Raw genomic sequence first — 27,096 nt, 5'->3', positions numbered from 1 at the left:
TGCAATTATGAGCAGATTTGTGCATAGGAAAGAGAGGCATATAGTGTTTGGTGGAGGCTTCGTCCTTCAGTGCGTGCATACATGCATGCACATACACAAAATTGCAATTTATGCCCCACACAGGAGTAGGAGGACTACTGAGAAAAACATAAAGAGAAGCTAATGTAATGGGAAAGGCAAGAGAGAAGATTGAAGGAAGGGTGCAGAATAGGAGCAAGTGAAGTTAGGGTAGGCTTGAGGGAAAAGACAAAGGAGGCAGAAACTGAGACAAGATAGAAGTAGCTGGAAAGCATTCCAAAGAAACCATGCAGTGCTTTGGCTGAGTGGGCTTCTATTCCTCATTTATGGCTAGACTGCATCATTCTTAAACATCTTATACATGTGGAAACAACTAAGAATGTAAAAGAAAAGAGAAGAAAGTCAAGTAAAATTATGCAATGCCTGGCTATATAAAACATTTGACTACAGTAAAACCTTGATCATCACAAATAGAATTAGAAGTGCATTCAAAAAGGAAATTAAGTGAGAAGAAACCAGATTTTAAAAGAAACCCACAGCATGCATTACGTATTTTTAAAATATAAAATTGTTTAAAAAAGTTATATTCTCTTTCATCTCCATTTGCTTCCTGAAAACCAGACACAGCACCTTTTCTCTCTCCCTTTCTTTCTCTCCCTATAAATTATTCCAGTGCATAGGAAGTTCAGAGCTACATATACGTTGTAAAACAAATTCCTTGCCAAAAGAATTACAAAATACATTCCTAGTGTAACAGAATAACTAAGTACAATCCATGAGGTTAGGACCTCCCAACTCTCTGTTGCATTAATAGCCATTAGGTTTGTCTGAAAAATGAAAACAATAATCATTCCAACATGATCACAGCTAATATTGTTTAAGTATTTGTTGCAATCATCCTTTAAAATTAAAAAAACAACAACAATTAACTTCCCAAAAGGCTGCACTCACTGAGGAAAAAGGATTCACTATTCAGGCATTATTGCCTGAACCCATGTTGAGAGACCCAATGCATGCTGGTTCCACCCATATGTAATTCATTTGTAGAGCAGGAAGGTTTGAATAGGGAATCTAGGTGCATTCAGCTGAATACCATCTAGACTTCCCTTCATGATTTGGAACCCTGGGTGGTTGGAGCATAACCAAAATAGTTGGAGATTGGACTCTCTGCACAAGTCCTTGCAAAAATGCATGAACAGTGTTACAGTGAACATGCAAAAAGATACCCACGTTGCTCCTCTACAGAACTCCTCCAAGGGGTATATCAATCCTAGAAAGCTACCATGGGATACAATTTTCTCAAGGAATTCACAGTAACTCAAGGTAGTGAAACATCGCCCGCTACTTTTAAGCATCTATGTAGAGTAGCCCTACTTTCTTGAGGACAGCTGGAATGATATAAGGATGGATGTCTCTTCTTTTTAACATCTGCCACCCTTTCTAAATAGAATTTATGAGGTTCCCAATCCAGAACAAGTGCTGCACCCATTCTGGCTTCAGTTGAATGAGATGACTAGACTCAATGACAAGCTGTAATCAGTCTTGTTTTAATACAGTAATGTCTTTGGCTAACACTGAGCAGCTGAAATTACCGGTAATGAATATTTTATTAGGAATTATGTGTGAGGGTTTGTGTTGTTTTTTAAAAAAAGCTCATCGATTCATGGGAAAACAAGAATTGAGTTATCAATGAACATACATGAAACTGAAATGGATCAGAAATAGACAATCTGTCCATTTCTAACTATATGCAAAGCATATTTCCCTAGAGAAACTCTCAGCAGATCAAGTGATTAATGGACTGAATGTATCATGGAATATCCCGTGGGCCTCAAAATTCCAAAGTCTGCCTCTGGATATATTTTGAGGTTTGCTTTATTAAAAAATATAATGTGTGACCCACTCAAATGCATATCTTTGGTTGTTGGGCTTTACCATCATATTCCGGAACACAAATTTCTGTCCAGATCACACACATCACTGTTTCTCAGATTACCAAAATATTTAGTCTTTTACCATCAGGCATAATAATGAACAAATCACAGGCCCAGTTCAGACATAATGGAAAACAATGGTTAGGTCCAGGCTTGTTCTCATTAACCACAGTTCAGTTTTAGATGTCACAAGAACTGTGGAAATGAAAGCCTCTGGTCTCCACCTTGCATGCATCCAAGAGGAGGAATGCACATTCATGTAGTGAGAAACCATGGTTTCCACTTGCATCAGAAATTGTATTTCAATGCATCTGTTATTTTGCAAGTTCAAGAAAGAAGATCTGAGATTCACATGGCAACTTACCTACCTGGTTATATTTTTGGATTTATATTCTACCTTTTTACAGACTCGAAGGGGTAGTGGATAATAAAACACAGACCTAAATTTTAAGAAGGACTTAAACAATTTGCTTCCAAATTTCACTGGCAGAAGAATAACGTTGTTTGTTTATAGGGAATACAAACACTCATTTTCCTGGCACCAAACATGGCTGAAGTCAGCGCAATGAACAAAAATGCAGACAGCGGTCCAGGCATGTTCCTCAAGCATCTCCTACTAGCAAAGATTTTGGACATGGAAAGCTATCATATGTTTCTACTGACCCAATTTTTATCCTCACTGTACACTAGTTTCAGACCACTGTAACTACATAATAATTTCTCTGATGTTTGCTCACAAGAATAACTGTAAATCTAAGTGTTTGAAACAACCTAACATTTAAACACGTGTATCATTTTGAATTATAGGAGGAGTGGGCGATACAGTTAATTCAACTTTTTTGTTATATATTTAGTAGTCATTATCTAGGACACAGAGACTGCTGATCAGAAGATGCAAGTTCCAGTTCTCTTGCTCATCCAATGTTTATGCATCCTAGTAACTATGAGGTCACTCACATTGGCAGATCTTAATTTGAAGTGCAGCCTCAGAATTCCTTTTTCCCCAAGCGCAGGTGCACTCTGGTTATGTATGTCAGCAAGTGAATTCAGAGAACCACTTTCTCATATCACTAGGGATGGGGGGGTGGATTCAATTCAGTTCACATTTAAAGCTGAATCTATTGAATTTGTACTTTCCAGAATAATATGAGAAGAAGCCAAATACAGTCATTGCACAAAGATGCCTATATTAGCGAAAAGATAATAAAAAAATGAATTGTATTAGGAGAAATTGCTTGCAAAAATACAAAACTGCATAAAAATGTGCTTGTTAAAATAAATTCACACAAAAATGCTGGTGGGGATTTTTAAAAATATGTATTTTGGCAAATTGCTACCAAAATATGGAGAACTGAATTTAAGATTGGGAAAATGAGAAATGGAGAGAACCAAAAATGACAGATCCCTTCCACCTCTGCTCATCACACTGTGAGATCCTTACACTGAGGTCTACATAGAAATGCAATGCAAACCTCTGTTTATTTACTCAGAAGTAGGTCCCACTGTTCCCTGATTCTAAGCATGTGTGTATGCCTGTGAGCCACTATTTTGAGGAGGTCTGGTTCATGGGTAAGCCTGATCTACTCATTGGTATAATGGAGCAAACTGGACTCAAACTTCCTTGACACCAGACCTCTAAAAACATATATTTCCAAGAAAAATGTTGAACCCCTGCAAAACTGTAACAAAATATCAGTGCAAAATATCTGAAGTATAAAACATTGGGGTGGACTTACAGGCTCTCCCCGTCTTCCTTCTAGTCCTGCAGAACCTGGTTGTCCGGCTTCTCCCTTAATATTGATGACAAACAATCAGTTAAAATTAGTTCAAAATATTAACTGGTTAAAATGTTTGCCTTTCAGTGCAGGGCTTTATTTCATAAAAGGACATGTGCTTTCTTCAGCCAATAGAGAGGAAATGAGCAAATTCTGCTGGAAAAATAATACATCACCATGAATAGCTATGACATTTCTTCCCACCACCCCAAGCTATTGTTTAGGTTATCCTCCTGCACTCATCTGAGTTGCAGACATTGCCCGAGATCCAAAGAGGTGTCTTCAGACTACTAGGTAAAGGTAAAGGGACCCCTGACCATTAGGTCCAGTCATGACCAACTCTGGGGTTGCGGCACTCATCTCGCTTTATTGGCCGAGGGAGCCGGCGTACAGCTTCTGGGTCATGTGGCCAGCATGACTAAGCCGCTTCTGGTGAACCAGAGCAGCACACAGAAATGCCATTTACCTTCCCGCCAGAGTGGTACCTATTTATCTGCTTGCACTTTGATGTGCTTTTGAACTGCTAGGCTAGGTTGGCAGGAGCAGGGACCGAGCAACGGGAGCAAGTCCTAGGCTCTGTGGTTTAACCCACAGCACCACCCGCGTCCCTTAAATCCCTTCAGACTACTAGTCATATCTTGAAGCTCCTCCCTACTACAGCCTCTCATCCTCCCCACCCTGAAGAGCTGCTCCTGAATGTCAGAGAACCCTCTGGGAATGGCATCCACTGCAGCCCAAGTGGCTGCTTTACTCAAATCTCAGAAACGCACATATGCAGACATGGTCCTTTAGATCTAAACCCTCATTAGTCTTTGGAATTGTGACTGCACCAGTCACTATTTTTCTTTGAACACGAGAACGATGGAAGAAGGTTGCCTTGCTCGTACTTCGACATATTTCTTCAAATCTAAGCAAACTGATTTGAAAGGCTGACTTGGCAGCCTTGGCAGTAAAACGAACTCTGGGCATAATGCTGCCAAACTTCTTCTTTTTCTTTTTAGGGAACCTGTTAAAAAGCCTGGCTGTCTTTCTGTCTGCTAGCTGTGATGGTTCATTAGCTGTGATGGTTCATACTGCAGGCCCCTTAAGTCACTGATATCTATTGTAAGGGAGACTGGGGTACAGTGGTTAGGTTGTTGGTCAAGGGCTGAGGAGACCCATGCTCAAATCCCCACTCAGCGACAAAGCTGAGAGTGGATCAGTCACATCTCTCACACTAAACAAAACTGACAGGGTTGTGAGGATAAAACTGAATTGTGGGTTGAATATAAGGAAAGTGTAGCCCCGGCTTGAATTACAATATGAGATCCTTCCTTTGCAACCACAGCTTGAATCACCTCTGAACAAGAAGGGATGGTGCAAATTAACAGTGACTCCCTGACAATTAAGAAACCAGGAGCCAGTCTCAGAAATGCTGTGATCTGCCCTCACCCACCCCAAAGTACATACACTCCTCCCCCTTAAACCATGGTTAAGCACTGTCAGTGCCAACATTAAGGCTGTCCAGTTCCCCTTCACCCAGAATTCAAATCTGAGGTTTAAATTGCATTTCAGATACTACTGTGAGGGGAAATCCTAGCTAGCCTTAACCATGGTTAGCGCTGGTGCTGAATGACTAATTGCTTAGCTGTGGTTAAGGACTGGATGTGTTCTTCCTTCTGCAAGGGGAAGGAGCTGTGGAATGGGAGTGCATGATCTCAATCGTTGTTCATAATTTGTTAACTATAGTTACCAAAGAGCCATCATGATAAAAGTAGAGCACTGGTTATCATAAGAAGCGTAGCAGTTATGGGGAAACTATAGGGAACATCTTGTGCAGGCTTGATTTAGCTATAGCTTTGAAACACGGCAACCATGATTCAGAGATTTGCAAATCATGCCTGATGTGGGTGAGGCTGGCTGAATCTTTTTTCTTCTTCTTTTTTTTGCAGCATTTCTAGAATCAATGGAAAGAGACAGGGGAGAAAAACTCACCCATTTCACAAAGAAGGGTTGCATTTTGGATCATTCCACAGAAGAGGATCCCCATGTGTGTGACCACACAGAGGCCAAATTGTAGAAAGGATGGGTTTGGTGTGCAGCAAAGCATTTCTTACTGTTTCCAAGAATAAATCTGTTTCTGAATTTTTCTAAGAAAATAAGGAAGGCTCCAGCAGAAATCTCCAAAGATGCTTGTAAAAATCCTCTGATTTTGATTACAATAAAGCCCAAAGTAAAGTGGTGTTTTATGGAGAGCAGATGTTCAAAGGCAAGCTGACAACATTTTACTCCAGCAGAAATAAGAGACTACTGCTTTTACAGCTTAAAGAAAATGAGCACCAAACTCTTCCTTTTCTGTATCTACCTATTATCAAAGAGTGACTTGAGAATGTAATGCTTTTCAAACATAAAGACATACAGTTTTAAAAGAATGCACTGAGCCCACATCACCAGCAGGAAAAACCATCCAGATGACAATCCAATACATTCTCCCTATTCCCTCTATTTCTCATCTTCAGCTACTGGGTGCTGTTGGTTATGCAGCCAAACCAGCACCACCCATGAAGAGAAAGGATCCATGAGGACTGTACATGTGTTGAGTTAACAGGAACAGGGGTAACTACAAGAGCCTCTGCTGCAGCAACAAAGAAAGCTTTGGTACACGGGCGGCACCAATGGCAGCATTTAAAAGATAAATGAAATGCAAGTAACTGCATATGACTTCAGTCCTCCTTCTCACATACATTTCATTATTATTAGTTATTAATTACCTTCTACATAGGGACGTGGGTGGCGCTGTGGGTTAAACCACAGAGCCTAGGACTTGCTGATCAGAAGGTCGGCAGTTTGAATCCCCGTGACGGGGTGAGCTCCCATTGCTCGGTCCCTGCTCCTGCCAACCTAGCAGTTCGAAAGCACGTCAAAGTGCAAATAGATAAATATGTACCACTCCGGTGGGAAGGTAAACAGAGTTTCCGTGTGCTGCTCTGGTTCGCCAGAAGCAGCTTAGTCATGCTGGCCACATGACCCGGAAGCTGTATGCCAGCTCCCTCGGCCAATAAAGTGCGATGAGCACTGCAACCCCAGAGTCGATCACGACTCAACCTAATGGTCAGGGGTCCCTTTACCTTTACCTTACCTTCCACATATATGTCTCAAGGCAATGTATGCAATATAAAAACAGCTTAAAAATAGTTTAAAAACAGCACAGATAATGTCTTCAATTGTTTCCAGGAAGTGCAGATAGAGGGTGCTTGTTGTAGCTTGACCAGAAAGTTCAGATAGTGAGTGCCTGTCCTATCTTAACCAGAATGCTGTTCCACGAAACAGGGACAGCCACCCTGAAAATTTTCTGAGTTACTATGCAGTGAGGCCTCTGATCTCTTAGGAGCAGCTCTCCTGCAGAACACAGTGTCCTACTGTGTATTCAATGGATGAGGCGGCCTCTCAAGTAACCTGCTCCTGAGTTGTATTGCTCTTTGGTTAGGCTGCAGCTTCAACAGGGTAACCACTGAAGCACAGGCATGCGCACACACCCTCAAATAAATACAAACACCCTTCCCTCCCCCCCCATGCAACCTGTAGGATCATTCTACTTGCTTTCTCTCGTGGGTGCAAGCTGTCTCAAGAGAACTAATGAGCTGGGCATGCAGGAGTTAACAGGACCCAGAAAGTTTCACAAATGTTTTGCATCTATCCCCTTCTCTAATATAACATCTGGCTACAGGCAATGAAACAACCAGGCTGCTTTGGGCAAAAAACCATGCCTGCCTGCCTGCAATCAATTTCCTCCCCAACTCCAGGGAGGCTACTCCACTAAGGCTTTCCTTCGCAAGGGAGATCCCAGACAACCTCTCCTGGGACTAAGAAAATACTGTGCTTCCTTTCTTCTTTTCTTTTTTCCTGGTAGAGATCTTTGCTAGCTCTTTGCATGGGGCATGTGTACTAAATCTTTTCATCCTCTCCTCTGCCAATTGCCTTGGGGTTGCAGAAGTGAAGAGAAGGGGACTTTGGCCAAAAGACTAAACGTGGGGGTAGCTGCATTGCTTCTATCCAAACCAGAACACCAGCAGAGGAAGAATAGGAATGACTATAGGGAATGTGAATAGGAATGACTGCTTGAAAAGCAAATGCATTCCAGCACTGTCAAATTTACCTTCCTCCTGTCTTTTCCCACTAACTCCCCTTCCCTTATTTGCCTTGTCTTTTTAGTCTGTAAGCCTGTTTGACTGACGAGAGCTCTTTTGGGAGAAAATATGCACCTGAAAAATGGGATAAAAATTGTAATAAACAAATAATAAAACACGGGGAGCTCAAGCACAAGCTCACAGATTCTTAATGCAAATTCATTCTCAGTACAAGGTATTTGTCCTATTGCATTTGAATAAATTCAGTATTTCAAATACCTTAAAACCTGGATTTCCAGGTATGCCGTCTTTCCCGCTGCTCCCAGGATTTCCCTGTGACAATACAGTGAAGATGCTATTATTCACATTATGTAATGAGAGAGAACCGTCAAAAGGGAAAGGGAAAGCAGCAACATGAAACTTACAGGCCTCCCAGGCATTCCTGGAAACCCTGCTGTACCCCTTTCTCCTTTTGCACCCTGTCAAAAGAATAAAAGAAGGCAATAAGAAAGGCAACTGTATTGTTTAAGCAAAGTAAGCCAGTGTGTCATCACGACCTGAGGCAATTCCAGAGTGATTAATCCATGACACAACATCCATACACATGCAGTGAGGGGAAGTCAGCTCATCAGTTCCTAGCATGACCGTGGCAGGATAGATTATTGTCCCATTGTTCATAAACCTGGAGCACCTACACTCTACAGCTGAATGGCACGTAGGGTGTGTTTGGTGTATAGAATATCTGGAGTGATTTTAGGCATGGTGTATAGAATATCTGGAGTGATTTTAGGAGTGATTTTAGGCATGGCAGCCTTTCACTGGAGAATACAAAGCTCCTGCCAAGGCTAAGGGAAAAGGTGAAAGGAACACATCATTGCACGCTCTGCCCTCCATCACAAGAGAAAGGACCACCATCCTGCTAATTCCAGAGCAATCACAAAAATGAGATATTTAAACATGCCACAAGTACTCCAGGCGTAGGACAGTAACAGAGAGGGAGGTTGTTTGAAAGGCACAGGGAGGTATTCTATTAACGTTTTGTGCGAGTACAAGAGTTAGCCCTAACACAAAAGAATTTCCAACCTCTTTCCCCATACACACCCCACACCTCCCTAAATCTGCTCTGGAGGGTTGTGGGAAGAGATTTAGCAGGCATGTGGAACAAGGAGAGAGGGAGAAATCCTTGTACTGACAGGACTGTAGCATTAGAACTACACTGAACACAACCACAGGGGGAAAAGAAAGCCTCAGCCAACGTCTTCTAGACCAAGGTCTGGCCAAAATGGTGCCCTCCAAATCCTGCTGGACTCCTATTACCCCTAAATATTGGTGGTGTTGGCTGAGGCTGATGGGAGTTTATTTCATTTCACAAAGCTTATACATTGTTTGACTGTAACAACAATGGCAAAAACCTCAAAGTGGCCCACAAAAAGGTACAATAATAAAGGCAAGAAAAAATTACAACCATTCTTAAAAACATACAAAAGTTAAAATACTAAAGCAGATTAAAATTACCTCAACTTTCTAATCATTTGGGTGGATGCCACATTTGCAACCATTGTTCTAAAGCGAAGACCAGGACAGATAACAGCACAGCAGGGCACCAAGGTAAAGTCCTGCTAGCCATGAAGAGATGTAGCCAGAGCACTGGGGCAGGGGGACAGAATTTCCCTCTCCCTGTGCAAAGCACAGAAGGAAGGAACACGTTGCGAAGGTTGTGGGGCTAGCTGGGGTGGAGCTAAGGAGAGCTGGCAGGGCCGGTGGGAGGAAAGAATTTGGGAGCTAGTGACATTCAGCTCTCCTTTGGAAGCCTTCTTGAACCCCAAAGCTTGTATGCAACGCTGAGCTCAGGGAACTTTGCCTGCATTTCTACCAGCAATATAAATTTAAATACTAAATTTATACTTGCCTTTTTCCCATAAATTCCTGGTAGCCCTTGGTCTCCTTTAGGTCCCCTGTCACCCTGGATTAAAGAATGTGCATACAGAAATAATTTTGATTTAAGAAAACAACTTATATTGTTCAGGACAGGATGTCCCACATATTGGGAATCAGTGAGATAGGCAACAATTTAAGTGATATGGATGTGCTTTGAATACACATTTGTTGTCCTGGAAGCAGCGCCTAAGACTGCAGCAAATATATGTTCGAGCCACCACCTTATAGAATGCAAGTCTGCCTTCACCGCCTTGGAGTAAGAATGGCCACATGATGGGACAGTGCCACATAGCTGCCCTCTAAAATACCAACATCACTGCTGCTTGGTGGGATAAGGTCAGGGTGGCAGCGAGGTTAGAGCTGCTCAGGCATACCAGCAGAACCAATCTGGCATTGCTGCTGGTGCACTCAATGCAGCCCCAACCTTGCCACAACCCTACTCTGTCCCTATACTGCCCCAGTAAACAGCAGCAATGCCTGATGCTGGGGAAGCAGCTCTGCACCTCAACCGAATAATTGAATGGCAGGGAGAAATGAAAACCCATGGTCTTTCACTGTATGAAAATCCATTGGTAACAATTTATAGGAAGTTGAATATAGAAAAGCTAAATTTCAAACGATTGCATGTCATAGGTTATCAGAAGTATACTAAAGTACAAGGCTATCTGAGGAATATATGACAAAAGACAGGTTTTGAACTGACATTGGGCAACATATCTACATGTTACACTAAACCATGGTTCCGTGGACAAGCCCAAGCAAAACATCAAGCCCCTGCACTCCCCTTTTCTCTCTTCTTCCTGTGTGGCCAGGAAACCAAATTTGTTAGCCTCTACCTTCAGTTTCACAGAACATCAGTTTGTCATTATGTTCCAGCAAAGGGTCCTGGTTTCAAATGAAGTGTGTTTAGTTTAACAAGACCACTTTGTAAACCATGGTTTGAAGCTGATGTGCTATAAAATTTACCAGAGTTCTTTTTAAAACAGAACTCCAGGTTCAAATCTAACACTAATCCAGTGAATCTAAACACCACTAAATCCTCCTTCTGGTTACAAAGAAGGAAAAGAGGGGCAGGAGACTACAGTGTTGCTCATTCACATGACACTAAACCATAGATTAGCATTGCATGTGCTCACAGCCATAGTTTTTCATATGCCATCTATTATTTTCAATTTATTACCTTTCCTGCAACATAAGGTCCCAGAGCTGATTAAAACTATTTAAATTACAATATTAAAAACAATATTAAAAACAATCTAGATAAATTAAACGAGTATGCCAGTTTCCTTGGCCAGGGTGGGGTGTATACTAGAGAATTGTCTGCTTAGGACCATGTCATGGTCCCTGTGATGGAAAAGAGTAGATAAAAGATGATCATCCTAAGTAAGTATAGTTGCCTGCCTACACTAATTGAAAATAAATGAAGCCAAACGTTCTTGGATGAAGTAACTGCACCAGTTGTATTTTCAATGAATGAGCTACTAGGCACCATTTTTTGCTTTTGAACACCCCCTGATACTTTTTAACATCCTACCAATTTTTACAAGAAGCATTTGGTTTGAACCTTAGATGCTGGCATCCCATGCAATCCAGGGAAACCTGGAACTCCACGTTCACCCTAGAAAAAGGAGGTAAAAGGTACCATGAGACAAGATAAGGAAAAGAGCAGAAGAATATAAGCCACCCAAAGGCACCATACCTTCAGCAAGAAGAGGACCTTTGCTCCATTGAATTCAGTGGGTAGAGAATTGCAACCTGAATCTGGTAGCAACCAGAGATGTATGCAAATTCTCCTCTTAAAATTCTCTGCTCCATTTGTGGATATAGAAATTGAAGGGGTCATTTCACTAAACTTCACAGAGGAAGAAGTTCTCCCAACAGTTGCTCCCACTCATTGGATTAAGGAAATGAGCTTCAACCCAGGAAACCTGACTTCAAGTTTCAGTTCAGACATGAATTTTACAGGTGTTATTGTGCTAAATCATAATGGCAGCCTACCTCACACGGAATGAAGAATTTAAGCATCTGATTTAAAGGCTCATGGCACACCTAGAAGCACTAATATTTAGGAAGGAGCCCAAACACTCATGGGTTCCCTCATTTGCCCCAAATGTTAGGAGACATTTCCAAGCATATCTCTTCACTATGCATGTTGAGTTCCCTTTAACATTATAGAGAATCATGTGATCATTGGGAGTTCTATGTGCACACTGAAGAGCTCACTGGAATTTGGTTCAGTCAATGATTTTTTACATACTTCTGTAGATGTACAAGAACTATATAAAAGGATAGTTAGAAGGATTCCGTGTCATACAAAAGTACGCTACATTTCCAGGAAAAAGACATGTCAGAAAGTTGAAGCATCTGAATTTTCCACACATGTAGAATTATGTTTATAAAAAAAAGAGCTGAAATCTAGCCAATAAATCACACCCACTTTGGCATGAGCGCAGCTACACCCAGAAGCCTCACACACCAAGATCGTAACTTTTTAGTAAGCCAAGCTTTTAGAAACATTGCTTACTAATTAAATGCATTCAAAAATACATCTAAGCATACAGATGTAATGAAAGTTCCATGTGTGATTGGCTGAATATCCTGTGAACCCATGGAAATTTGGAACACAGGAAAAAACCAAAGCAAATCAAGCAAGAGTGGGAGATGGAACTGATTTGAAAAGAAATGCAGAATAATTTTTTAGCAAACGCACAATTCTTCCAGAAGTATTATTATCTACACAAAGGCATATATGAATAGTCATATAAGTAGTTATAATGTGGCAGCTGTAAGTTCATCTTTGGAACATTCTAAATATATAGTTCTTCATAAAGGTGTTGTGTTAATGTACAGAAACTACAGCTATCAAAACTTGGCTTACCTTTGCCCCATCTGACCCAGCTTCACCTTTCACACCTGGAAGGCCTCGTGGCCCCTAGTAAGGAACAGCTGCTTATTACTAATGTTCTTTATAGTTATAATTCATTCAATCTCTTTATAAGGACTTCACTTTAGAACTATGAAAAGATGCTGTGAACTTACTTGAATCCCTGGGGATCCTGGAATCCCTGGAGTCCCTGTTACTCCTTGGTAGCCCTAAGAAGAGAAACCCAAACATTACACCAAAGTGTACTTTAAAAGCAGTTCAGATGTAAAACCCGTTGCAACTGGATTAAGCGTTTAGGACTTGAGCGGGCCAAGCTTGCTGACAATACTAAAGCATTCAGTTGTTAAAATACAAAGAGATTGCAAAAAGCTTCAAAACGACCTCTCCAAATTTTGTGAATGGGTAGTAAAATGGCAAATGGAATGCAGTGCAAGACTATGATTGTTGCGGGGGGTGGGGGATCTGAATTTCACATCTACATTCATGGAATCTGAACTGAAGGTGACAGGACAAGAACAAGAACTTGGGGTTGTTGTGGTAAATAGCTCAAGGAAGACATCAAGCCAGTATGAGGCAGCAGCTGTGAAAAAGGCAAATTCCATGCTACGGATGATTAGGAAATAGAAAATAAAACTGTCAATATCACAATACCATACAAGTCTATTACATGACTGCATTTGGAATACCGTGTACAGTTCTGGTCCCCTCACCTCAAAGAGTTGCCCATCCCCACTGTAGAAACTGTGGCAACACTGGTGCAGAAGGCTGCCAAAAATATCTCTTTGGTGACCAAACTTATTATTACCAATTTTCTGTAGCAAATTTTCATTCATATCTTAATTAGTTTACAGAACATGCCACAATCCATACTTAATTCATCCTTGCAACAGCTGTTTGTAGTTGTATGTATATGGCATTATTGGTCTCATTTTTCCAGAGAAATAAGGAGCATTAATGGATTTGCCAAAGGCATTTCAATAGCTTCATGATCACTGAATGTACAAACCTGCAGTGCAAGCCTAACTATCTCTCCTCAAAAGCAAGTCCCATTGCAGAATGCCTGGTTTAAAACATTATTTCAACTGTTTAATTTATTGTATTTTATTTCTTGTAATGGCTTCGGCTACTCAAATAATCAATATTCGTACAAGTCCCAGTGAATTCAATATACTTACTCCTAAGTAAATGTGGGGTTAGAACTGCAGGTGATGTTTTTGCTACTGCTATCAGAACTTGTTTTGAAAATGGTTCGTTGTTCACTACTATCCTTTGGAAACCGATGAATATTGTCAAGAAAATAAGTTATAACAGGCCAGTGACAGAAATGTCCACATTAAACAAATAAGCAAACAAACAACAGCCAACCACACAGATCAAGCATTAGACATAAGAGCTCCATTCACCATGTGGTCCAAAATGTCTGACAAGACAGAAAAGATCTAGCTAAAAAATGGCTGGTAATCCCTTTCAGTTTTCAACCTAAAGCAGAGGTTGGCAGGAGCTTGTGGCCACTCCTGATTTTGAATTCCAACTTCCATCAGTCCCAGCCAGCATGGTCAGTAGTAAGGGATGATGGGTGTTTTAGTCTGGTGGCATCTGAAGAGCCACAGTTACCCCACCCCTGGCCAAAACAAAGGGTCACCACCACCACCTGTCCAAGCTTGACCTGTGCAAGTAAAGATCACATGGTGCCACAGAGACCAGTTACTGATTAGTGCCTATAATTCTTGCAACAAAATGTAGGAAAGCCGTACACAATACTAATTAATTTAATGGAGATGTAGAGGGCCATCATTCTCTAAATGAATTCCTTGCTTGTAAAATTTGTGGTAGGAATGCCTCCATAAGGCACTTGAGGAATTCTCCTTGGGCTATCTCAGACAGCATCTAAGTGGGATCCTAAAACACAGCCAATAGTGGTGTGCTAAGATGGGCCATATGAACAGAAGACAATGAAGATAAGATGAGGGTTTTTTTGTTTGTTTTTTTAAGCCTTAAAATGGTGTTAATGTATCTGGCTTTTATACAAAGTACACAGTGTGAAGAAGATTCCTCTTTAGGTCCTTAACAGGGAGAGAAGCACAAAATTGCTGGACAGAAAGTCAGTAACAATATCCTGCAGCTCTTTGTTCAAGGAAATGCTGGCACCACCAGAAGAAGAAAAAAGTACTTTATTAGGTGAGACATTTGATATTCTTTTAAGAAGGTCAGCAACAATGCTCCACGTGTAGAGCCTGCATCTGGATATCTCAGTAAAGCTAGCTCTGCCAGGTCAGTTTTAAGTTGCACAGCACTTAGCTGGACACTATGAAGGAAGAATAAATATTATAATAAAATTCCAGAAAAGGATGCAATATGGGATGTTGGTGCACATCTCTTCTGGAGGACAAATTCTTCTCATTTTCCCCCTCTCAGTTTGGCTACCTTATTTTCCAGTAGGCATGTCAAGAATAATTTTCCTTGTGCTTCCTCCATATAAGAGCAGCAACAGAATATACTGGTTTTGTATTTTTAAAAAACAACAACACTGTCCTCTTTTTCCAGTGACCATATCACACTTTCTGTCTGACATACTTAAGCAAGCTGTGGAACAGGAAACAGGTTTGCTATAGCAAGGAACCTAAGCAGGACCAATAAATAAATGAAACTCTCATTTATATTGAAACGCCTAACATATTTTTATGCTGATGGTACTATTCTGATAAATAAGGCAAATTTGCTTATTTACAACATTTACACCCGACCTTTAAAGTATATGACTTTCAAGATAGCCTTAAATTTTAGATGAAAAGCTAATGTGTGTTGGAAATGTAAGGAAAAGGAAGATACTTTTTACCACATGTGGTGGTCCTGCAGAAAAGTAAAAGACTTCTGGGAAATGATACATAATGAATTGAAAAAGATGTTTAAGATAACTTTCCCTAAAAAAACCAGAAGCCTTTTTACTTGGACTAACAGGGGCTGGAAAACCTAGGGACCTAAAAAGGTTATTTATGTATGCGACAACAGCCACAAGGATGTTGCTGGCCCTGAATTAGAAACAGGAGAAGATACCAACAAAAGAAGAATGGATAATTAAGATGATGGACTATGCCGAAATGGCAAAGATCAGAGATCAGCATGAGAAAAAGTTTGAGCAGGAATGGAAGAGATTTATAGATTATAAAAGACCACTGTAAATATATTAAAGCATTAGCAGGTTTGATATAACATTTATGTAATCTAATAATTGGAAATTAAGATAAACAAGAAGGGAAAACAAAGAATTTTGAGATAAAATGAGATGCAAGAAATTTTGTGGAAAAAGATTGGAATCCAGGGGAGGGGAGGGGGGAAGTTTCCGTTGTTCGTTTGTTTTTTGTTCTTGATTGGAAAAACATTGAATTTATGAACTATTGTGATTATAAAATTTGAAAATAAAATATATTTTTTTAAAAAAATAGATGAAAAGAATAAGTACTTCCTATTTCTGGCATTTTTAAAAAAATCACTTGAATTTCTACATTCAATCACTGCAAAACCAATGGTCATACTCGTAATATAATTATGCACAATTCAGTGAAACAGAGCCAAATCAGATATATCAGGCAATTCCCTAATCAGATCTCCTATGAGGGTTTTTTTTAGGTGGGGGGAGCAGTTAGACTGGGTGTTCATTGCTAGGAGACAGTGGCTTAGTCCCACCCCCATTTCCAGTACCATTTCCTTGATTTAAACTGCACATAGTTAAGGTATGGAATTCACTTCCAAACAGTGGGTGACAGCAGTCAACTCAGATGACTTTAAACAGGGACAAATCCACTAAGGCTAAGGCTATTAATGGCAACTGGCCGTGACAGCTATCTGCTGATTCCAGGGACAGGGACACCATGGCTCTGAACACCAATTGCTGGGGAACAACAGTGAAAAATGACCTGCTTTGAGGGCTTCCCAAAAACATATGGTTGACCACAATGGAAAATAAGCTGCTGGAATAGACAGGCCTTTGGTATGAGATCCAGCATATATTTTGCTTTTGCTTATATTCTTGGCTACTGACATGGGAAATCAATGTACACAAGAAAAGGAATGCACAGTTGAGTCCACGTGATGTCCTGAGTTCCAAATTACCAAAATCTGAGTACAAGTTTACACACTATACATTTTTCCCTCCACACCAGTCTTCTCCACACAAACTCTCACATTGGGAATTGCTAATGATTACATCCATGGTTTGCCAGTCACATGTCTCTCTGAGCATACATTACCCATGGAAAGTTAGGTCTGCATGCATGAAAGGAAAATGTCTCTAATTCAGTGGAATATTCCATCATATTTAAAGTTTTATGGGACATGGTCTGTATGCTTTTATTAGAACTTCTGCAAAGTCTCATCAGGAGAGGCATCTAACATCATACAGCTTAAGGGTAGGGGGATTATTATTGCTACATTTTAGCCCTTTCATATAGCCCTTTCTATTCTGGCTATGTGATCTACTCAGAGGAGTGATCTGTGTTTCACAGCCCCAATTATTCAAAAAATAATAATACTTAAAAGTAAATTCCACTGAGTTCAGTGTGTGCTTGGGACTACAACCTACGAGTCATGACTCATGGGATCATCGAGTTCATTGTGCCTAAGTTTGTTTAGGATTTCAGCCTACATGTAATGACTGACTCATAGAAAGGTCTGTTTTAAAAAAAAACAAACCAAAAAAACCCCAGTTTACTGAAATCAGTGGAATCAACAGTGAAATCTTCTAACCATGTTTACTCAAAAGCACTGAGGTCAGTGGCACTTACACCCTGGTAAGTGAACATAATATTGCAGCCTGAAGTATAACTGTGTGGGCATGTGGCAATCCATTAAGCCTGGCAGCACAAGCCTATGCTTGTATCGCTCTATAAGCAGATGCCAATATCTTGTGCATGAACTTGCACACAACCAGTGCTACTGGTTCTCTTTTTCTCTACCTATGTAGCAAACTTCTCTGTGCAATTACAAACTACCTGAACTTTATTTATACTTTTTTCCAGACTGTAGGGATTTAATTTTAAAATTAGCAAAGAACAGGATTTGAAAGGCTGCACTTCAGATGTTGCTTGGCTCTTCCACCATTAAACCATTTGCTGATTGAGAAGAGGTTCTTACAGTGCAGAATGTTGACCTGAACACACAACACTAACTTTCCAGTTCCTTTCTTAATCTTCAAGGGAGCTAGTGCATTATGTTGTGTTAAATGTTCATATTTGAAACAAGAGATATTGCATTGTCCTGTATTTTGCATTTTTTTCCTCCTCTTTAAAAATGTGTATGGAGACCAAGATGGTATTAGAACTGGGCCCCAAACATGTGTACCAAATTTCACTCCAATATGTGTGTGTTGCAGGGGAGGGATCCAGTGGAATTATTGCACTGCAAACAAATTGACAAAAGCAGAAATTTGTATATGGAATGTTGGCTGGGAAAGAGTGAAATGAAGACTTCACTCTCCTCAGCCTATCAGGATCAAACACAAGCTAAGAAATCTAGGTTTGAACTTGACTTCAAGTTCAGCAGTTACTCCCAACTAGAACCAGGAAATTCAGTGGTGGGACTTGTACCGGTGGAGCTCAAAGGATAGCCCCGAAATGGAGTGTTTCAAAGGTGTGGAGGGGCTGAGCCAGTCTCACAGTCATCACAGGCCAGCATCAGGCTCAATCCAGACTCCATTGCTATGCCAACCAGCAGCTGGTGCAGTGATGAGCTTGATCATCCTGCCACCATCATCTTCTGCTGTGGCCACCATGAGCAGATGGGCTGTGGATGCAGTGGTGGTTCTGCAAAACCCTGCAGTTGAAGAGTTAAGGATTGCAACCTCAGTCATCACTAACTTTAGGTAGATCAAGGCAATAGTCGAGTGTTCTGACATTTCCATTACTTTTTCTTACTACCCTCACTTTCTATCATTTTTCCTAAAACTTTTCTACACTTGGGGAAATGACCAACTTGACATCTGAGGAATATATATATATATATGGCACATTACAAGACTACAAAAATGATTTATTTTTCCTCCATGGTTCATTATGCTATTATTTATATCACTACTGGGAATATATGTCACAAGCTAGAATCAAAAGCTACAGCAAAGATGTGGATTTCCTCTTTTAAAAATGTAGGCTGTCACCACTGATAGCAGATGGCTGCCTTATCACATCTGAGATACAGTATTAAATTATGGAAGTCTTTGTTAGCAGTATCTTTTCTCAGTTAGTGAGGGGGAAAAGAGACTGAATGGAAGTAGGTAGTCGCATAGCGCAATGTATACATGAAGAAGCGGCTCCACCCCCATTGTTCTGCCCGGACACTGAGGTCCAGTGCCGAGAGCCTTCTGGCAGTTCCCTCACGTGAAACCAAGTTACAGGAAACAGGCAGAGGGCTTTCTCGGTAGTGGCACCCGCCCTGTGGAACGCCCTCCCACCAGATGTCAAAGAGAAAAACAACTACCAGACTTTTAGAAGACATCTGAAGGCAGCCCCTGTTTAGGGAAGCTTTTAATGCTTAATAGGTTATTGTATTTTAATATTCTGTTGGAAGCCACCCACAGTGGCTGGGGAAACCCAGCCAGATGGGCGGACTATAAATAATAAATAATTTTATTATTATTATTATTATTATTATTATTATTATTATTATTGATGACGATTAATCATATAAAACCTAAAATATAGCTTATATTTGCTTGATGAAGAACACAACAATCCTGAGAAGCACAAAAAACTTGGTAACACAATGAAAAGCGGAGTTGTAGAAATCCAAACCTGCTCCAAGCAGCTTGTTTTGTTGTGGGAAAATAAATTTCCTTCCTGGTATAGTGGCCAGATAAATCCAATTGCAAAAGGAGAAGCCTACGTAAAATAGACAGGAAGTCTATTTGCATAAGCGCAATGAAATTGTTCACAATGCCCACATTTAGAGGTCATGCTAATCCACATTTTAGTGCACTGAGCTGCAGGATTAGGTACTTACCTCTCCAGCACAACAAGAGATCACTGAAAACCAGATACAATGCATTGTGGAAAGCCTGGACAATGTTCTTCTTACAGTATATGGTACAGAGAAGACATCAAAATTGGCAACACCCAAGTTTCTCTAGCGAGTGCACTTCATGTACAGGGTATCACAACCAAAAAAGCTCTTATGGTGGTCACCCCCTGCCTAACTCCTAAAGGCAAGGGAAACTCAAAGGATGGCCTCCGTTCAATAATATACTACCTACACACCCTCTATCTCATGTGTTAGTCAGGAATATGTGGCCAGATGTTAGCTAGCTGGCACAGCTCCACTCATGTACAGTGGAGGGCTACAATGCTCTGTTTGTTGTTGTTGTTGTTGTTTCCAATTACCCTTGCTTGCGTGGTCATAATTAGCAAGGGATTACCTGATAATTAACTAAGAAAGGGATTGCTGCAAACAGTAAGAAATAATTTGTACTACTTTAGAAGTTGCTTCTTCTTTTTGTTCTAGAGCACTTCAGCATTTTGATGAAATGGTAGTTTTGTAATTTATCTGAAGGGTTCAAAATGAACCCTTGAAACGAGTTCTTTAAATTGATCCCAGGTTCTGCAACTAGGAGTTCTCTTTGAACATGGCTCCAGTATTGCTTATTGAAATTATTGGACTCTTCCCTAATATAATCTTCCAGAATGTGGAAAGAAGTGTATTTTTGGTATTACTGCTCTTCATACTAGCATTGTGTCAGCATCCAAAGGGAACCACCACAATAATCTCAACCATCTGTTATACCTACGAACATGGCCAAAATGTAACTAAGCAACCAAAATAAGAAATTTGGACATTTCATAAAGTGCAACATGGAGTTCTCCAAGTAATTGGCAATGTTCCTCAGATTTACAGAGTTTCCAGCAAGGATTTGTTTAAGATTTTCCATACAGAGCTGATACAGAAAACCAAATATATAACCACCACCATCAAAAGACTCCTTACCAGAAATAGAATGTGAAATGCAAAAAAAAATTTAAAAAAATCACAGGCCTCATACATTCTGGGCAAGAACCGAATGCCTTAAGTGGCATTAACAATAATAAAGGCCACATTGCTTAACTTGGAGCTTGTTTTCTTGAGATTTCTGGAAACCTTCTAAAGGCCCATAAGAATTAAAACCAAATTCTTTGAATTCATTATTACCAAAGTCAAAAGGAGATGAATGGTCTTGGGAAAAGACCCAAACTTCTGCTTCAACATTTTAATTTGCCCTTACTTTAATTGCCTGGTAAAGTAACTGAACTCATTTGAACCTTTTAAAGTCTCCCTTCTAACACTTTCACGGAACAGTACTATAAATGTCTATTCAGAAGTTATGTGCAGAGAAGCTTATTCCCAGGGTGAGTATGGGCACTGCAGACTTACTCGCAGTACTAATGATAACCATCCATCCACATTTTTTCAAGAACTAAGAGGAACAAGATATTACATTTCTTATTTCTCTTGGGGTGGGATACAGTTACATATTATTTTACCCCAAGGAGGAAGCCATTAGACTAGCTAGTGAGCAATTAGCTGCATTCTTCTTCCTTCTACTCTTTCTTAACAAAAATCAGCCATGTGAATGAGGGCTCACTGCAGCTTGCTCTCTTAATGCTGATGTGAAGATATCACATCAGAACTGAGCGAGCACAGCAGCCAGAACTCATTTTTTTGTTTTTAATGGCTGAAACTATTTTAAAGAAAAGACAAAACTAATCCTAACTTGCCATCATTTCAGTTTCTGAAACTTGGATTATATATCCTTGTTGACATTCTATGCCCCTTCTGTAATAGCAGGATTAACAATTTATAACGCCCAACTGCAAGATTAGAAATTGCTGCACAAAAAAACCAGTAAATTATAAATTTAAGGCAAAGGGTTGCATTGACATATTACTTCTGTGGCTTTTTCAATAAAAGGTATGGATCTTCCCTGAATCCTCCTTGATTGGGAATTCCAACTGTCACCCCTTACTTGTGATCCTGATGTTAATAATGAGCATTTGCCACCCTTAGTGATGTTCTGATACAATTCTAATGTCAGTTTTGCATTAAAATTACTATAGATGACTAAGTTTTTAGTACTCACAGGCTTACCATCTCGACCAGGTTCTCCAGGATAGCCATGATTCCCAGGTTGTCCAGGATCCCCCTAGGGAGAAAGCAAACATATTAGAACAGAACAGAACTGAGGAGGTTGCAGCAACTATATGCTGCACAATACCCCCACCACTAACAGATGCTACTCAGAGTTTCAATCAACCTAAACAGGAGCCTAGTACAGGGCTCCTGAAAGGAAGGAGATGGTTTCAGATGCAGACAAAGGAATGGAAGTGGGTGCCCTCCCCCCAGCTCTTCTGAAACCTTCACACGCTGCCCTATAAAGCGGTAAAAGGCTCGTGGTTCAGGGCTAGTTGTCAGCCTTGAAACTAAACTCTTTATTGCTTCCACAGGTGGAAGGCGTGGGTGTTTCTCCTGGGAAAGTTATAGAAAATATATCTTTTCCACTCCTGAAATCTTCTGAAATAACATGGAGAAGAGGAGTTTAACATTATAGTACATATCCCCCTAACCCTTCCAGGGTTTACCGTATATATAAATATGGGGGAGGTTTCTGGAGAGTGTGAAGGGAGATATGTCCCTTTTCCTCTTCTCCCTTCTGAAACCTCCTCATAAATAGTGCAGGGAGGAAAGGTTGTTTTGCCTCACTCTATTCTGATGCACAAATTTTCTGCTTTGTGTGAAGCTCACAACCCATAGATCTGCATGGAAACTACAGCGGAATTGGTGTGGCCATCTTGCCTTCTCTGTGTATGTGTGTGTTTCCCCAAAGGGTTACCTCATCTAACACCAGCCACACATGCTTCTTCTGGAAAATGAAATAAACCTGTCATTCTAGCCCATTCATTTGCCTGGTGCAGCTTAGGCAGGTATAACCCCTAACCAACCACCTCTTATCTCCCTCTGTTGTTCATTCATGGAGGACCAAGCTAATGTTAATTGTAGCTAATGTTAATTGTGTGGATTAAATTCATCTGCACATTTTTTTCAAACTATTAATTACCACTGCAGAGGGGTCCAAGCAGCAGAAAGACCACAGGATATGGGTAGGGGAAGTTTAACCCATCCCATTATGGCCCCAACATAAATCACCCCTGAAGGTGCTATTTACATTGGTGCCAATGGAGACTTCCCTGATAATGTAAATATAAACTGGGGGTGGGGGGTGGAATTGATCGGGACAATGGCAAGCTTGAGCCTCCCTGAGGCTGATATTTACATTTGTAAACATTTGCATGTTAACTGTACCCACATGACTAACACCATGTCTAATATTTCCCACAGGGGCCTTTCAGCCACAAGAGAACCTGATCGCATGTTGCCAAGTTGGGGTGGTGGGTTGCAAGTGAATGCACCCATTTGCTGTTCATCCATATTTTGGCACTTCAGGAAATTATACTTTCAAAGTCATAAAAACTTGGAGGGAAGCCCAGAAATATTTCATGCAACAGTTGTTCTTTATAATACAGTCCTTAATCTCTCAGCGCAATACATTCAAACTGGTTGTGGTTCTGTTTTCACAAGATATGCACTTCTGCTTCATATTTAAGATGTTACAGACTTTTATAACATGCATAACTACATAAACATGTTCTGAAGAGAAGATGTTCAAGTGGAGACTCAGGGAGTTGGCTGAGTTGAGATCATTGTCTTCTAGAGTATTTGAGAGTGTCAGAACATCCATTACAAGAGAACATTGGGTGAAAAACTGAAGATGGTGGGGTCTGCCAGGGGCCATGTCTTCAGCTACAACTGTGTGGTCCAAAACCTGGGCAAAGTTGCTTGGCCTTAATTTTGCAGCTGCATTAAGTCTTAGTACTATGCAGAAAACAAATAACGAGGTAATTGCTACATTCTAATCCAACATTATTATAATAACCCATTACATTTTAAAGCTATACTTAAGATCTCTGTCTAGCTGACGATGGCCCAAATGAAGCATGCCTCAGTTCATTTTACAGTGGTACCTCTGGTTACGTACTTAATTCATTCCGGAGTTCCGTTCTTAACCTGAAACTGTTCTTAACCTGAAGCACCACTTTAGCTAATGGGGCCTCCCGCTGCTGCCGCGCAATTTCTGTTCTCATCCTGAAGCAAAGTTCTTAACCCGAGGTATTATTTCTGGGTTAGCGGAGTCTGTACCCTGAAGCGTATGTAACCTGAAGCGTATGTAACCCGAGGTACCACTGTATTCTCCCACCTCCACTCCTAATACACACTTAGATTCCAGAAACTGTAACAAATTTTATTCTAGGGAAAGTCAATAAGCTGCCCCTCCAGATGTTGTAGAATGCCAGCTCCAACCAAGCTCAGCCAGCATGGCCAATGGTCAAGGGTACATACACTCTCACCAACTGACCCCTAGCTAAGAGGAACTGATAGCAACAGTAACAGCTTCTTTTAAACAGCCATTCTCTTTCCCATTCTATTCTAACTACTTTTTAACTTGACACTTATTGTTGTAATGATCTTATGTAAACAGATTTGTAAGGTCAACCTGAAAAGCAGTATATAAAACTGTAAACTAATAAATAATAAATGCAATTTTTGCTTTGGGCCTTTAAACTAGAAGTGGGGACACAAATAAGGCATTGTCATCATAATTTGTGTTATGGCCACAGAGTTAAACATAACGAAAGCACCTATACATTATGAAAAGTTCCACTCACTTTGGGGCCTGGTGGTCCTTGTTTTCCTGGAGGGCATATACAAGGAGGTGGTGTAGATCCTACATCGCTTGGTCCATTCATGCACTACCAAAAACCAAAAACAATTTTCAATCGTGCACACCAAACCAACTTTATGCTTATTAACAACCTACTCCACAAAGTCCTTCACCCCTGAAATCCCTGCTGAAATCTACCATGTTGGCTTGACAGTGATTTCATGATACCAATGTATGATGAGGAAATCAGAGAGTGGCCCAGTTCACAGGTAATGCTAAGCCAAACTATTCCATAGTATGAACAAGCAAATGTTCAGGCTCCCGGAGAGGGGAATGCGACTGCTTTTCTCCACTCTCCCCATTTTGCTGCTGGAATAGCATGCCATCTGAACCTGGGCTCATGGTTTAGCTCTCTAAGTGCATATATTTTCTTAAATTTTAAGCATATTCCTTCTATGACAAAGCAGACTACATGAGAGAGATTTAACAATGTGAGAACTAGATGCCACTACCCATGTAAAAAATAGTTTAATTCTGAATGAAAGCATATAATATGCATGCCAAATTCAGTCCAAAATGATTTAACACCCCCCCACACACACACAAAAAAGGTTGCACATATTTATTCACTGAGCACAGAAGCTGAAAATTGAAAAAAAAATGTTTACAAAAATATCCTCACTATCCCAGACAAACAGCATGCTCTTACCTGGTGATATATTAACAAGGGAAGCAAGGGGGGGGGGAGTGATACTAAATACTACCTTAAAGTCCATATGAATAGGCATGTTTTTGCCTACCTCTCCATTCTGGAATAAATAAATTTTAAAAAATCAGTTAAAGATTTTAGAAAGCCTTCAGAAATTGTTAAAATCAAAGCATATATAGTTGTAAAGGTAAAGGGACCCCTGACCATTCGGTCCAGTCGCATATGACTCCGGGGTTGCGGCGCTCATCTTGCTTTACTGGCCAAGGGAGCCAGCGTACAGCTTCTGGGTCATGTGGCCAGCATGACTAATGCACTTCTGGAGAACCCGAGCAGTGCACGGAAATGCCGTTTACCTTCCCGCTGGAGAGGTACCTATTTATCTACTTGCACTGCATGCTTTTAAACTGCTAGGTTGGCAGGAGCTGGGACACAGCAAATGGGAGCTAACCCCGTTGAGGGGATTTGAACCACCGACCTTCTGATTGGCAAGCCCTAGGCTCTGTTGTTTAAACCACAGCGCCACCCGCATCCCATATAGTTGTACAGTAAAGGTAAAGGGACCCCTGACCATTAGGTCCAGTCGTGGCCGACTCTGGGGTTGCGGCGCTCATCTCGCTTTATTGGCCGAGGGAGATGGCGTACAGCTTCCGAGTCATGTGGCCAGCATGACTAAGCCGCTTCTGGCTAACCAGAGCAGTGCACGGAAACGCCGTTTACTTTCCCGCCAGAGCGGTACCTATTTATCTACTTGCACTTTGACGTGCTTTCGAACTGCTAGGTTGGCAGGAGCAGGGACTGAGCAAAGGGAGCTCACCCCGTCACGGGGATTCGAACTGCCGACCTTCTGATCGGCGAGTCCTAGGATCTGTGGTTTAACCCACAGCGTCACCCGCGTTGTAGATATGTGTAAATATGAACCTTTTAATTACCCTATGTCACATGTTACCAGTGTCTCCCTGGCAGAGAGAGACTTCTGTAACAACCTCTAACGGTAAACAACAATTTCTCCAAACACATTTCGCAGAAAATTCTTTCCTGAAGGAACTTGAAGGCTGACAAATAGCCTTCAAGTTATCCTAGATAGTTATCCTAGACAGATAGTTATCCTAGACAGGTAACACAATTATAGCACAAGTGTTCTTTCTTTCTTTCTTTCTTTCTTTCTTTCTTTCTTTCTTCTTTCTTTCTTTCTTTCGAGAGAGATAAATCTCTTAATAGGAGAACTGTCGTCCCCACTATGATATGGTTTTGTTTGTTTTTTATGAAAATGAAAAACAAGCTTTACCAAAAATAAATAAATCCTATCATACTCACAAATCCAGGGATCTCACAGGCTGTTTCTCGGTTATTTTGTTCTGGGTCACAGTAGATCCTTAACTTTTGGACATCAAACTGTAACATGAAGATTATGAACTCATTAGATACCCATTTTTTGATGCTTTTAATTAAAAACATCAGATTTCTGCAGAAATGAGAACTGGATTTAAGAGTGGAAAAATGAGAAACAGATAGAACCGAAATTGGCAGAACCCTCCATTCATACTCATGAGCACTCCAACCAAGTATCCTGAGCCTCAGGTGGTCCAAGGGGAAATAACCCATTCTGTCTTACTCATATTGATTTACAGAACTATTTTACAAGTTAGAAACATATAAAGGTCATTCATAATCAGAAATAACATCCATAATCTCTTGGAACATCTTACATTCTTAAGTCCATTTCTTAAGGAATTACTTGTAAAAGGGCAGGTTATGCTTATATTTGTGTAGCAGAATGCAAACGTGGGCAGAAAGTGCTGAAAGTTCCTTAAAAACAGCTCAGACTCACACATTGGTACTTATTGTACACCAAGTCCTCTGTAATGACACCAAGGTCAATGAATGCAAAAGGGAAACAGCTGCTTACAACTCTTATATTCCCCTTGCGCAAACAATTCACACTGGGTATTCTGTTCTTCAAAAACATTCAAGGCAAATACTGGTTTGGTCCTGACATCT

The 27,096-nt window shown here is 40.6% G+C and overlaps 1 protein-coding gene across 1 annotated transcript in view; it reads right to left on the bottom strand.

The window, feature by feature from the left end:
- COL21A1 (collagen type XXI alpha 1 chain) overlaps window positions 1–27,096 on the bottom strand; it is a 118,774-nt gene that overhangs the window by 29,414 nt on the left and 62,264 nt on the right. Inside the window, exons 8-18 of the mRNA XM_082218422.1 lie at window positions 26,413–26,490; window positions 25,190–25,198; window positions 24,394–24,477; window positions 21,753–21,815; window positions 12,811–12,864; window positions 12,650–12,703; window positions 11,336–11,389; window positions 9,743–9,796; window positions 8,259–8,312; window positions 8,113–8,166; window positions 3,689–3,742 (exon numbers count right to left, since the gene is read on the bottom strand). Coding sequence (XP_082074548.1) covers window positions 3,689–3,742; window positions 8,113–8,166; window positions 8,259–8,312; window positions 9,743–9,796; window positions 11,336–11,389; window positions 12,650–12,703; window positions 12,811–12,864; window positions 21,753–21,815; window positions 24,394–24,477; window positions 25,190–25,198; window positions 26,413–26,490 — 612 coding nt within the window. The remainder of the gene's footprint in view (window positions 1–3,688; window positions 3,743–8,112; window positions 8,167–8,258; window positions 8,313–9,742; window positions 9,797–11,335; window positions 11,390–12,649; window positions 12,704–12,810; window positions 12,865–21,752; window positions 21,816–24,393; window positions 24,478–25,189; window positions 25,199–26,412; window positions 26,491–27,096) is intronic.

Source organism: Podarcis vaucheri (genome assembly GCF_965113315.1).
Source record: "Podarcis vaucheri genome assembly, chromosome: 3".
Classification (NCBI taxonomy): domain Eukaryota; kingdom Metazoa; phylum Chordata; class Lepidosauria; order Squamata; family Lacertidae; genus Podarcis; species Podarcis vaucheri.
This window is presented reverse-complemented; position numbering and strand designations above follow the sequence as displayed.